This window comes from Rana temporaria, chromosome 3 (assembly GCF_905171775.1).
Source record: "Rana temporaria chromosome 3, aRanTem1.1, whole genome shotgun sequence".
Taxonomy (NCBI): Eukaryota; Metazoa; Chordata; class Amphibia; order Anura; family Ranidae; genus Rana; species Rana temporaria.
This window is the reverse complement of record NC_053491.1, coordinates 251666298-251680588: the sequence shown is the minus strand read 5'-3', so window position 1 is coordinate 251680588 and position 14291 is coordinate 251666298. Positions and strand designations below refer to the sequence as shown.

The following is a 14291-nucleotide window of genomic DNA, read 5'->3' as shown; positions in this document are numbered from 1 at the left end:
TGTTGTCGGTTTCCTATGGTTACTCCCGTAATGTCGGGGTTCAGTCTGATCTGTCGTAGAAAGGGTTCAAGAGTCAAGGCGAAGAGCAGGGGTGACAGCGGGCATCCCTGCCTGGTCCCGTTAGAGATTGGGAATGGGTCCGACATCACACCATTTGCCCTCACCCTGGCCGACGGTCCCGTGTAGGCTGCCGTAATCCAGCTCAGCATCTGCCGTCCCAGTCCTATGTGTCTGAGAGTTGCAAACATGAATTGCCAGTTTACCCGGTCGAACGCCTTTTCGGCGTCCGTCCCTACAAAGACTGCTGGCGTCTTGGTGGTGTTGGTGGCATGCAGAAGGTTTAGGACTTTGGTCGTGTTATCCCTAGCCTCCCTAGTCGGGACAAAGCCCACCTGGTCAGGGTGTATCAGGTCCGGGAGGTGTTTTTGGATACGTGTTGCAACAATTTTGGTGAAAAGCTTAATGTCCGAGTTCAGTAGCGATATTGGGCGGTAGCTACCGCATTGCCCCGGGTCCTTCCCCTCCTTATGTATCACCGCTATCTGAGCCTGTAGGGTGGAGGAGTGAAAATTCCCTCCTGCACCCAGTGTGTTAAACAGGTGTAACAGTCGGTCCCCCAAAGATGGGAATAGGGTCCTGTAATAAGGTGCAGTGAGGCCGTCCGGGCCCGGGGCCTTCCCAGGTTTGGCGGACTTCAGGGCTGCCTGGAGTTCTGTCATAGTAATTGGCTCGTCCAGCAGCTCCACCACCTCAGGTTTAAGCGTCGGCATGCGGGAGTCAGAGATGTAGGTCGAGGACCCGACTGTGTCTAGTATTGGGGAGTTAGGAGGGAGATTGTACAGGTCTTGGTAGAAGTCTTTAAATTCATTGGAGATTTGTTGAGGGACGGATATTTTACTGCCTGCTCTCGTGGTAATGTGCGGTATGTACGAAGCCAATTTCTGTGCATGTAGTGCGCGGGCCAGCATTTTCCCGCACTTGTTTCCCGACTCATATACTGTTCGCCTACAAATTTGCATCGCCGCTTTGGCCTTATGATGCAATAGGTCGGTAATATGCCTGCGGGTGGTATTCAAGTCTGAGGTAACCTGCGCTGTCTGATTCTGTTTGTGTTGGGCCTCAAGGGTCTGTAGCTTCAAAAGCAACGAGTTAAGCTGTTCGGTCCTCTCTCTCTTTAGCCTTGATCCATGCTTAATGAGGATTCCTCTCACTACTGCCTTGTGGGCTTCCCACACCACCCCTGGGTCACTGTCCGCGGTGGCGTTTGTGTTAAAATAGTGTCCCAACTCTCTCACTACTTCTGTCAGTGTCCTTGTCCTGTAGTAGTCCCTCGTTAAGTCTCCATGGTTGTCTCCGGTTAGTCAGGACGTCTGTTAGGCCGTAAACCAACACTAGCGGTGCGTGGTCTGACCAAGTGATCGAGCCGATCGAGGCCTTTTTGACCGCCGCCAGGTGGCGATGAGGGATCAGAAACAGGTCGATCCTTGAATAGGAATGGTGGGGTGTCGAGAAGAAGGTGTAATCTCTCTCGCCTGGGTGCAGTAGGCGCCACGCGTCGACCAGTTGGTGTGTATGTAGCGTCGCATGTACCCGTTTACGAAGGTCTCCCGAGATGGTGGACCGGCCAGTGGAGGTGTCCTCCTGGGGGATCAGGGGTATATTCAAGTCTCCCCCTACTATCAGTTGGCCTTCCCTAAAGCGCATCAGCTGGGTCAGCTGTCTCGCAAGAAATCTGTCCTGTCGGTCGTTAGGGGCATAGAAATTTGCAATGGTCACCTGCGTCTGTCCTATGCGGCCTTTCAGAAACAGCGAGCGGCCCTCCTGGTCCATTCGCACCTCCCCAAGCACCCACGGAACCCTGGCCGAGATGAGGACGGACACTCCCCTGGACTTTGCCTCTGTGTACTGAGAGTGGTAGACCATGGGATAGAACCTATTCTTCAACACAGGGAGTTTGTTGGCTCTAAAATGCGTCTCCTGGAGCAGGACCACGTCCGCCCTCAACCGGCGCATGTCATGTAGGAGCATTCTCCTTTTTTCCGGGATATTCAGTCCCTTGGCGTTTAGCGTCACTACTGTTAGCGTATCCATCCCCGTGACTGGAGGGGTGGGTGGGGGGGGGGGGGGGATTGGGGGGTTAGGTGCTTACAGGTAAGCTTAGTTGGAGAGCAGGAAGGGAAAGCAGAATAGGATCTGCAGTAAAGGAATAGAATAGGATAGAGGTTAAGATTAGGAGGCCAGCACCAGGGTGTGCGGCAGAGAGGAGAAAATCTAAGTTTAGCCTAAGCGGCTATGGCACTCGCCAGTCGTAGACTGGGATGCGAGTGTGGGCCTAAGTGGGTAGGTGGTTAGACAGGCCCAGCAAGGCGAGCCCCCGGGACCCGTCCCCCCCTCCCCCCGGCCAATCATAATGCTGTAAACAATGCGAGGCAATGCAATCTATTCAACATGTCATTCAACGAGAACATAACAGGAGGGGTCTAGCTATGCACAACTGCGTTCAGCTTAGAATAATTCGAACATGCATTCAACTAGGCCCCTGTGACAGTAACCCCCTGACCCCGGAGGTTTCAGCCCCCACACATATCGAGATCTACGCCCTGGGCCACAATAAAACATAGTATCGCCCCCTAGCCCGTTTTCCCCCCTTTGTCGTGCTATGCACATCAAGTCACTGCTCCTGAGGTGGCACAACATTGAATGGTTAAGTATTCCGCCCCTCTGCATGTATTTAAAGTCCCTCTGCTTTGGTGTCTTCCCCCCGGTGTGTTATCGACCGGGTCTCCCGGGCACTGTCAAAAGTGGGGTTGTGACCGGGGGTTGCTGGCAGTTCCGGTAGCAACTGAAAGTTTCGGTGGTCTCCATGGTGGCGTGGGGCGTTCGGTACCGTCAGGCTTCTCTGCCCATGGTTCCGTGCTGTGCCCTCCTGGTTGTGTCGGGGCAGTTTTGGTAGCCACCCCCCACCCTTCCCTCCCCACGGGGTCTCCCCTTCCACTTCACCACAGCTCGGCAGGGTGAGCCCTCCAAATCAGTCAGGTTCCATTCGGGGTGTTGGGCTAAGTCAAGCTCACTGAGGGTGTGTCTCTCGTGCTTCCAGCGGAGAGGTGTGCTCCATCGGTGTCCCCCCTCCCCCCACTAGCGGGCAGCGTTTCCGTGCCCTAGGTCAAAGAGATCGCGTTGCCGTGAGGAGTATAGCAGGGCGGCCTAGTTCAGTTTCCATCCCCCTCCCCTCACCCCCCAGGGGCGAATAAACGGCAACAGGCCATAACCGGGGAAAGATCCTGTCCATGTTAACTCCACTGCCTCTACTCTCGGCGCGCGTGGTGCAGACGTAATAGGGGGGGACCTTCAGGGTCATAAGTGGGTCTGCCGGGTCCTCTATATGGGATCACCTCCTCAATATGGGCTTGGGCAGCCTGGCAGTGTCATAGAGTCAGGGAGGAAAGAGCAAAAGACGGGCAGGTGTCTGTGGCCCAAGGCCTACTCACGGTTCAGTCTCGTAGGCCTCCCCCCGGGGGGGCTCTCCGTCTTCCTCTTCCCTGTCGTTGCTGGCGCGGCGGATACGGGGCCCCGGCGTTGGAGGGGCCCGATCTTCCGATCGGTCTGGGCAGAATCTGGAGCCAATCCGGCACTGGTATTCGATCCGCTCCCAGGAACTGGAAGAGGCCTGGGAGGTCCGCTGGTGTCTGCAGGGTGTAGGCCCGGCCATCCTTGCGGAAGGTAACTGACAGCGGATATCCCCAGCGGTATGTGTAGTCATGCTCCTTCGCGAGTTCCAGAACGGGCTTCAGCATCGCCCTGCGTCGCAGCGTCGCCCCGGACAGGTCAGGTAGTATTCTGATCTGGGCTCCTTCCACTTCAATGTCGCCGTGTTCCCAGGCCATGCGGAGGATCCGTTCCCTCTGTGCGTATCTCAGCAGTCTGCATACCACATCGCGGGGTCTGTCTTGGTCCGGATTTCTGGGGCCCAAGGTCCTGTGCGCTCGTTCTATCTCTACTTCCTCCGCTGGCTCCTCCAAGATCTCCCGAAACAGGCCTTGCAATTTCCCAGCTAGGGCCTCCGCTCCCACCGTCTCCGGCACACCGCGGATCCGCAGATTATTGCGGCGGCTTCTGTCCTCTACATCCTCCAGGTGGAGCTGCAGGGCTATCGCCGTGTCCCGGTGCTGGTCTCTCGCCTGCTCGAGGCCCGACACTCTCCGCTCCAGTTCCGCCAGCGATGTCTCGCCTGTTGATACCCTGTCGGTGAGGGTGGAGACCTCTGCACGGACCTCCTGGAAGTCGCGCCGGTGTGTCTCTTCTAGCCGCAGTATCAGGGACTCTATGTCTGATCGCGTGGGTAGGGCCTGCAGAAGGGCACGTATGTCCTGTTCGGCCATCGGGACTCCCGGCGATGAGGCCCGGGACGCCATGTGCTGGTCGGAGGCCTCCGGTGAGGCCGATGGTTCGGTCGGCAACACCAGTTCCCCAGGCTGGAAAGTCCAGAGCTCTGGGTCCAGATCTTCAGGCGGAGTGTCGGTCGGTGCGCCACGTGGTGCCGCCGCCTCTGCCCCAGTCTGTTTCTGCGGTCTGGGCTGAAAAAAGGTATGTAAATCTCCCACTGCAGCTCCGGATCGGGTCACGCGGGTATTGGGTTTGGTTCCGCTTTTCTTGGCAGATTGCATGCCGAGTGTTAGGGTGGTTTTGGCCGGTAAAAGAGGGTTCCGGGCCGGGAGCTCAGCAATCTAGCAGCCTCACTCAGCCATGTCCAGGCCACGCCCTTACAACCACTTTAAATCAGACAGCGAAATGTATATGTAAACATATGTCTGGATTTAATCTTGCAGCCTACTTGTATGTATTTAGGCCTATCACTATCCATACAGTATACCTGGGAACTTTGCAGTTAATTTTTGATTGTATACTCGGCTGTGTCTATTCTATCTCCTTGGCCTTGAGATGCTTTTTTGTATTGCTCTCTTTGTCATAGCCTCCACTCCACAAAATTCGTTTCTGTATGGTTTGCCTTCAGTTTCCTGTTTGTTACACCTCCTCTACTAGTCAGCCCAACAGTCATCCTCTTGCTTGTCCCTCTAGAAGTCTCAGCCTTCTATGTTTCCTGATTTGATGTTGTATAAACAGCCCCCCTCTAGTTTTTGATTCTCCAATTATAGGCTCATACCCCCTGTTGTTATTCAGTTTTACTTTTCATTTTCCATGTCAGCTGTTGCCAGTTAAGAAATCCAAGGGCTGAAAGCATGGAGGTCTCCTATACTGTATGTCAACCATCACTGACACTGGTAAAGACCATTCATGTCTTGTACCTTAGTTATGACCTTTTTTTGGTCCCACTTCCTCTTTTAATTTTGTTAGCCGTCTGTGGACAGTTTGCTTATGTTTCTGACTGTTCTCAGAGATTAGACCTCAGCTTTGGCTAACCACCTCTTTGACTCTTTACCCTCAGTTTACCTTAGAAGTTGCCCTTTGTTACCATTTTAGATCATGTAAACTGTATCTTAGATCCTCTGATCCCCTTTGAGTAGAATGTGAGATGGAGCACCTGGTACAGCAGTAGTGACATCCTCCCCCTGGTCAAGAATGAGACATGCTGAGACAACATAGCAGTAAAGCAAAGTATAGACTCAGGAAAGGGGCAAGACCTCAGGTACTCATGAATCGAATACAACTGGTACTAGGTGAAGGTTGGATGGCTGGAGTAACTGTAGGAAAGCAGCAGGACTGGATCAAAGAGCAAAGGTCCACATGGCCCTTTACAAGCAGCAGCAGTAGTGTGGAGATGCTTCCTTGATTCTGTATGGTGGGAAAGAGAGCAGTCCATCCAGCGTATGATGTCTATGTTCAGTGCCACAGCGTTAACCCCTTCTGAGGCAAAATTGTCTAGAACAAGGAATAAACGTGCCCAGTGACCTAAGCAATTGAGATAGCTCCAAGTGCTAGGCCTGCTAGCCTGCTCACTATGTGGGCCTTCCGATATAGGGCAAGTACTAAAGCAATTCCAGCAGGTCTGGACCTGGAAAGTGATCTGAAACCAACTGCAAACTCCCTTTGTGGAATCCAGTGCCCAAAGATCACTTCCAGGCTATCTTTGCAACATCCAGTTCATCAGGATTAAAATACCAGGCTGAGAGTGACTGCGCTGGAGAGCTGTAACTATAGAGACACAGCTCCAGCAAGTAATGCAGAAATAGTCTTCATTAAAAAAAGAAGACTGACGATAAAAGAAGGTGACAAGTGGTTCTAGCAAAAGTTAGTCTTTAACACAGAAAAAAAAGACATCTATGCTTCTAGGAAATTAGCAAAAAACTAAGGTATGGTGGTAGTGAGAGGGGTTTTCTGGATTTGTCTACAGCTTTTTTGCTTGTCAGTGTCCAATCCTACTGTAGGCAGCAGTATAATTAATGCCACGTACACACGATTGGTTAAACCAATGAGAATGGTCTGATGGAACGTTTTCATTGGTCAAAACCGATTGTGTGTGGACACCATCGGTTAGTTAACCATCGGTTAAAAAAAAGGCAACTTGTTTTAAAATTAACCGATGGATTCCTAACCGATAGGACAAAACCGATCGTTAGTAGGCACGACCATCGGTTAAAAATCCACGCATGCTCAGAATCAAGTCGACGCATGCTTGGAAGCATTGAACTTCGTTTTTTTTAGCACGTCGTTGTGTTTTACGTCACCGCGTTCTGACCAGATCATTTTTTTAACCAATGGTGTGTAGGCACGAAGGACCATCAGTCAGCTTCATTTGTTAACCGATGAAAACGGTCCATCGGTCCGTTCTCATCGGATGGACTGATCGTGTGTACGCGGCATAAGACATTAAAAAATGTGTGTCCCTCAATGGACGAGAAATAAATAAGCCTTCAGCATAAAGGTGGCAGTGTACATTTGATTAATACTGTATTTTTCAGATACAATTACATTACTAAAATTAATACATTAATTAAACTATAGAAATAAATGATTTTTAAAAAACTTTTTAAGATTTTGTAACCCTAAAATCACATCAAGTTTTTTAATCAAAATAGTCAGAGAGTTATTGTGAACTTAACCAACATATGCTGATGCTTAATGATATGCCCTGGGCAACGACCTCATCTTACAAAAGAGTTAAAGTGGAACTTTGGTCAGAAAATTAAGTCCTGCTAGATCACTTCAGGCTGGTCCCTTTTGCAGGTGTACCTATGTAAAACATTAAAAATAAGTGCCTATACTGTTTATAATTCAGCAATGCAAGGTCTCACCATGTTCTGCACATGCTTAGTTGCTTTCTGTTTTTGACATTGTGCCTGTCACGAATGTCACGTCTACCTCAATGCAGGTGGTCAGACACTATAGCTAGCTACTGTGTGCTTCACCTATAGCAGCCCCCTTTCCCTTAAGATAATGCTATAGTGTCTGGCCACCACACTAGGGCAGATCGAACAGAGCAAACAACAGACTGCTTGTAGTTTAGCAGACAGATAGTGTGGTTCTAAGATGGTTCAGATAATAAGGCAGGCTGAGTTCAGGGAATAATCCAATATCCAATCTGGGTCATACACAGGGAAATCCAACAGCAAAGCAAGGCAGACAAATGGGAGGCTTGAACAGGATCAATGCAGGTAACTGTCTCTATCACAAGCAAGGGACAGAGTGTTTGGTTTGCTTATATCAGGTGACTGATCAGATCAATCATCTTGCAGGTGAACACAGACAGGGGAAAAACAACAGCCAACACCCGGGTGCTGAAATGAGGAAAAGGGACACTAAGTGATCATGACAGTGTCGAACATCAGAGCGACAAGAGGCCAATCTGCTGACAGCCTAAGGATTTACTGCTGCTCAGAGGCTCTGGGCTTTAGCAAAATGGCAGCCTCTGGCAAGAAGAAACAGTACTGGAGGCAATTTACAATGCTGGAGGCAATTTACAGCACACACTAATTTTGGTAGCATATCTATCAATGGGGAATGTATGTTTCTAGCTAAAGAACATCAAGAATATCAAGTTGTCATGGGTAAAATTCTGCTTTAAATAAACAGATATGTGGAAATATCTATTATAAGACTGAACATCATTATTGGAATCTTACCTGGTGAGCTTGTTGCAGAAGCTCCATCCTTTCCTGAAGGATCTGACAGTCAAACTCTCTGCTTTTTCTCAACATTTGTCTTCTGAGCTTTTCCACAGCCATCCTGAGCTCATCTTGCTGCTTGTCATTTAGAAGCTCTCCAAACTTAATGACTGAGTCTTGCTGCAGTGCATTATAAAGTGTGGCCTCCAGTTCTTGGATTCGCTGTTCAATCAGCAGTCAGAGAGAATTTTAATACAGTCAGTGTTAGCTGTAATACTCACTGGTCACACTTTTCTACACATTTGTAAAATATTTTTATGCACATGAAATGATCAGTTTTGCAATAGCATTAAAGTGTAGTAAAACCCAAAAACATTTGTAATATATTGCAGCTTATCAGATGTGTTGCGTATATTCATTTTCATGTTTCAGGCTGCAGACAATTTTCCTTTATTTTCACCTGGTAATCCTGCCAATAACACACTTCCTGTCCTGTCGTAAGGTGACACACTCCCTACTGTAGCGATAGAGAAGCAGCACGCTCATCACCAGACAGGAAATGTGTGATTACCGTATTTATCGGGGTATTGCGTGCTCCGGCGTATAGCGCGCACCCCTAAAGTGGACCCGCATTCCTGTAAAAATATTTTTAGTACTTACAGTTTTGGTGTCTTGCGCGGCGTCCATCGGCGGCCTCGTCAGGTCCGGCGTCCGTCTGCGGCTTCGGTGGTGTCCTCCTCGTCGGGTCCGGCTTCCTTCTGCGGTGTCCTCCCCGCTCGATCCCCGCTTCCCGCGCTCTGAGTTTGAACTACTGCGCCGGCATATACTGAGCGCAGTACACTCGTGTATAGTCGGGCAGGCTCGGCTCCTCTCGCGGTCACGTCCTGTGCGTCCTGTACGTCCAGGACGTGACTGCGAGAGAACCCGAGCCTGCCCGACTATACACGAGTGTACTGCGCTCGGTATATGCCAACGCAGTAGTTCAAACTCGGCGCGGGAAGCGGGTATCGCGCACCCACGATTTTGCCCTTTCAGGGCAAAAAAGTGTGCGGTATACGCCAATATATACGGTACCTCCCACATGTTGTGGGGATGATGAGGAGGATGGGAAGAAGTTCATACACACTTTCTGTCCTAGTGTGACATCACTGCTTCTTGGAAGAGACACTATAATTACTGATCACATGGTACTAAGTAATTCCCAGACTATTACCTTTCGGGCAATCTCAAAGCCAAACACAACTTCAGTTGGACTTGAGATGCTCAGTGTTTTACAGGGGGTCACAGGGAAGTCTGGGACCCAAGTAATAATTCTTTGACTCTAAGTTAGCCTAGCTGGACTATCATTTACAGGGGATCAGCCTCTGTAGTACTCAGACAGATGCAAAGCTAAATTGGGAGAATGTTAAAAGCAGGCAAAAGCATTGGGGCCCGCTTTCTTGGGACTGGGGACACCTGACCCCTCTCTGGGTGTTAGGGGGTTAAGGAGTGATAGGCAAGGGGATGGGCCGTACTGTCCCTTTAATTAATTATGATGCAGGTGGGGGCAACCCAATAGCGGTCCAGGGAAGGTTCTGGTTCCCCAGGGAATCTTATACACTCACCTGTGCTGTGTCTGAATGTAGCTCCATTAATCCATAAGAGAAGGAAGCATATCAGCTCTGCAGAAAAGCAATGTAGCTAAGTAAATCCAGAGTGAGAGCTGCCTGCCTAAACAAAACATCTAAAGTCAAGTTGAATGAGCAAGTGACATGTGATCCCAGCTAGTCTCTGTTTATTAGATTATGAACCTGATTCTGGTCTGCCAGCTTTCCCCATTGCAACTTTTCTATAAAAGTTGAGAACTTTGCTTGGTTACACCAATATCATTTGGACCGCACAACAATCTCCATAAATACGATTTATGTATGAAAGTATATAATACACTCACCAAGTATGCCTGGTCCAGAGATGTTTTTCTATAATCCAGTTCTTCTTCTAAATAACCCTTGAGCTTGCAGAACTGTTCCTAAGGGAGACAAACCACATAAAACAGTCAACCTGTGTTAGTAAGCTGTTGCCATATTTCAGAATGCAAATTTGATACCCGCTAATTACTCAGAGAACTCCAAGCCGCTTTTTTCAGAAAGTGGTAAAGCATCAGACCTTAGCCAGGCCACAGAGCTGGCATGGACCCTAGCTGGGGGCATAGCTAAAACCTCGGTTGCAATTACAACCTATGTAATCTTACTCTGATGTAGATGGAAATATATAGTTTTAGTGAATAGAGAATATGTTACTGTTAATTCAAAAGTAACTTTTGCTGCTTTTCACATTTTTATATGCTGGCTGTGCATTATGATTGCGGCTGTATTTTATATAAACTGTATATGATGGCTTGGCAGCTCTTCCTCTTTATATAGGGCAGTATATTCAGTATGTCCTATGATGTTACATCACTTTCCCTTTTTTATACCTCCTGCAGAGGATAGCAGCTGTAGGAAAACATCTGAAAGACGATAAGACCCTTGAGAGCCAAACAGGACTCAAGCCAGACCAAGTATTTTTCTTTCTGGACCTTTGTCTCAACACCACCTATTTCAAGTACACGAATAACTTCTACGGACAGAAACATGGCTGTGCCTTTTTAGAGACTTCCTGACACCAAGGGATGGAATTATATGACTAGGACAGTGTGATTCCATAAGTTGTACACCACCCTTCCTGTCCTTGGAGAATCAACCTCTGTTTTGACACTTTACATGGTGACTGGATTAAGGTGACTAACTGTGATGCTATCCATGCAGGGGTGTGTTCCTAACACTCATTAGAACTGAAGAAGCCGTTTTGATAAGCTGGAAAACATCTGTAACTTTACAGAACAAGTTGTGCTGAATCTGGCTAACTAACACTGGCTAGAACAAATTTCAGGTCACATGGTTGCACAGTTTGGAAGCATCTCAACTGTTAGCAATGATGGACCCAAGTTCTTGTGCAGTGGGCAAAAAATGGATGAAGAAATTAAGTGGTATGTTGAATCTTGGCAGTCTACAACAGCTTACCATATCACTCTCCAACTCCATCATCTTCCGATGTAGGGCAGCTTCTGCTCCTTCTATCTGCTGTATCCACTGCAAGATAACCAAGTAAATACCAGCTCTTTTAACCAAAGGTATAACAAGTTAAATATATATCTCTACTCTTATTTCAACAGTTATTCACATAAGAATGAATACAAAAGAATGTTATGTTTTCTTTTATGAAAAACAGTTCAGAAGTAGCTTTTCACTTGTGTTTAATACTACAAGATAACAAACGTATACAGTATATTGTATATGTATACAGTATGTGCCAGTTCTAATTCACTTTCAATCTTCCCCTTAAATGGTTTAAAAATTATACAGTATGCGATTACTAAAATGTATAATATTGTTTAAAGTGACGTTTGCATAACATTAATCAAATTGCATTTTAAAATATGAAAACAAAAGAAAATGGAAGGTGTGCACACCTAGTGCATTAACAAATGACATTTATTGAATAGTAAAAATGATAAAAAATGGGTACTCACAAAATGCAACTCTCAATAAGCAATAAACCACACAGTATGGAATAGTGCGGACAGTGCTCATTGAGAGTTGCTTTTTGTGAGTACCCATTTTTTTTATCATTTTTACTATTCAATAAATGTCACTGGTAATGCACTAGGTGTGCACACCTTCCATTTTCTTTTGTTTTCGTAGTTTTCATCGAATTACTCCATCTGAGGAAGGCAGTATCCACCTAGTCTTGGAATACTGATGCTCGTGTTGCTCTTTACCATAGAAGACCTCTTAGCGCTGAAAATGACATTTTTTTGCATTTTAAAATATGTTATTAGCATTGTATAGTGTTACTACTGTACTAAGGTAAATAACATTTTTTTTTTTATGTTTTTTAGTGTATTGGTGTGAATCCTGTTATACTTTTCTTAATGTCTTTATTTGTTATTTTATGTTCTTATAACTAAATAAAAAATGCAATGTAAAAAAAAAAAAAAATGTATGTTTTTATAAAGGGAGCAATGTCTACACGTAATTTTGGAGAGTTAAGCCTGGTACTCAGTATATGTTTTTTTATTTTTTTTATTTAACCCAGTGGGCTGAAAAAAAACCCTGAAAGCTCATGAGGGGCCGCTGTATAATAATCCAATGTTAGTTGCTGAGCTATTGTGTTCCGATTGGAGTATGCCCCCCCCCCCCCCGCCAGAACACAACGGTCAGCAGACCTTTTGTCGGTCATGCCCCTTCGACAGAGGCCGGCACGACTGCCTTACACACGGCCCGAATGTCGGATGGTTTCTATTGAACAGACCAATGCTGCCCGATACTCAGAATGTGTGTACGGCCCTTAACTTATACTGTATACTTTGCTGTATCTCAATATTGGTCTTATTTAATAAGGCTGTGAAAAAAAGGAAAAATGTAGTTACCATTTCCAGCCTTCTAAGCATGAACATGATTGTAATCAGTGTAGATCAACCACAATATACAAAGACTAGTTGCTATAGGTAATAGCACCTTTCTTTATCTCACTAAGTAAAAGCATTTGACACATTCTGACTGTCAGAACAAAATAATATTATACCCCATATCACAACAAACATGTATTAGTATAGTAGTCCAAAGCCAATGTAATTTAAAGTGCTAAACCAGGACTGGTAGGACAGGAAAAATATCTGTTGCCAGGTAAATCGGCTCTCACATATGTACAGTATTTCATTCATGTATTTAGCCAGAGTCCAGCTTTAACTTTTTTCACAAAATCACAATGTATGCATTGCTTCATATACCCTTTTTATATAGTAGTCTAAGGAAATGTAAATAATTTATGAAATTGGATGAACCATAATTAAGGCATTATATCTAATAGGCATTGTGAATTTTCAACTGGCTTTAAAACAAATAAACTAATTCATATTTTATCATTACCTTTTCAGCCAGGGATAACACAGTACTAGCTTGAATAATAGCAACTTGTTCTTCATTTCTCAGATTCTGCAAAAAATCAAAATTAGAAATAGTTGTTTATGTAAAATTATGACTTACAATACTTGCTCACAGAAGTAAGACCTGGTATTCTGAAACCAGTATAAGTCAAAAAAAGTTTTTTTAAATGTTATTTTTTCTGCAATTATTAATTAATTGTTTTTTTTTTTTTTTTAGGAAATATATTGGGAAAAAAAGTCATTTTTAAAGATTTTAAGAATATGTAAGCCCTGACCTTTTCACATTAGGTCCATTTTGGCCTGTTAAGTATACCCTTGAAAGTGTTTTTTCAATAAGTGCAAAAAATATCTATTGAGCCTAACAGAAGTTAAATATACAGGGGCAGATCCACATACATCTGCGCTGGGCGCAGCGTATCTAAGATACGCTACGCTGCTGTAACTTACTTTTAGATGGTTTGAATCCTCAACGAATCCGCACCATAAGTTACGGCGGCGTAGCGTATCTCTCGCGGCGTAAGGGCGTGGAATTCAAATTCGGCGGGTAGGGGGTGTGTTTCATTTAAATCAAGCGCGTCCCCGCGCCGAACGAACTGCGCATGCGCCGTCCGTAAAAACTCCCAGGGTGCATTGCTCCAAATGACGTCGCAAGGACGTCATTGGTTTCGACGTGAACGTAAATGGCGTCCAGCCCCATTCACCGACGACTTACGCAAACGACGTAAAATTTTCAAAATTATACGCGGGAACGACGGCCATACTTAACATTGAGTACGCCACCATATAGCAGCTTTAACTATACGCCGGAAAAAGCAGAATGGAAACGACGTAAATAGCTAATTTGCATACTCGACGCGGATTACGACGGGAACGCCACCTAGCGGACGCCGAAAAACTGCATCTTATATCCGACGGCGTACGAAGACGTACGCCTGTCGGATCTAGCCGAGATGCCGTCGTATCTTGTTTTGAGGATTCAAAACAAAGATACGACGCGGGAATTTTGAAATTACGCCAGCGTATCAGTAGATACGCCGGCGTAATTTCTTTGTGGATCTACCCCACATTGTTTCCACATTGTTACATAAAGTAACAAAATAAAAAAAAACTAAATATTTTACACTCACCCCGTTGTCCCCCAGAATGTCCAGCTGTTTGATTAGATCCGGTATATTGACATCCTAAAAGACAAAAAAATCCACTCTATTAGGAACAAGTTTGAAGTGGATTGCTATATGAAACCTACTGTTTTTCTAACCTGCAGC

At 46.1% G+C, this 14291-nt stretch overlaps 1 protein-coding gene across 2 annotated transcripts in view; it reads right to left on the bottom strand.

The window, feature by feature from the left end:
- The window catches only part of JAKMIP2 (janus kinase and microtubule interacting protein 2), a 164430-nt gene that overhangs the window by 17910 nt on the left and 132229 nt on the right, over nt 1-14291 (bottom strand). For both annotated transcript variants that reach the window (XM_040344561.1, XM_040344559.1), the window contains exons 16-20: nt 14154-14207; nt 13010-13075; nt 11102-11170; nt 9991-10068; nt 8079-8282 (exon numbers count right to left, since the gene is read on the bottom strand). In XM_040344561.1, the coding sequence (XP_040200495.1) occupies nt 8079-8282; nt 9991-10068; nt 11102-11170; nt 13010-13075; nt 14154-14207 (471 nt within the window). The remainder of the gene's footprint in view (nt 1-8078; nt 8283-9990; nt 10069-11101; nt 11171-13009; nt 13076-14153; nt 14208-14291) is intronic.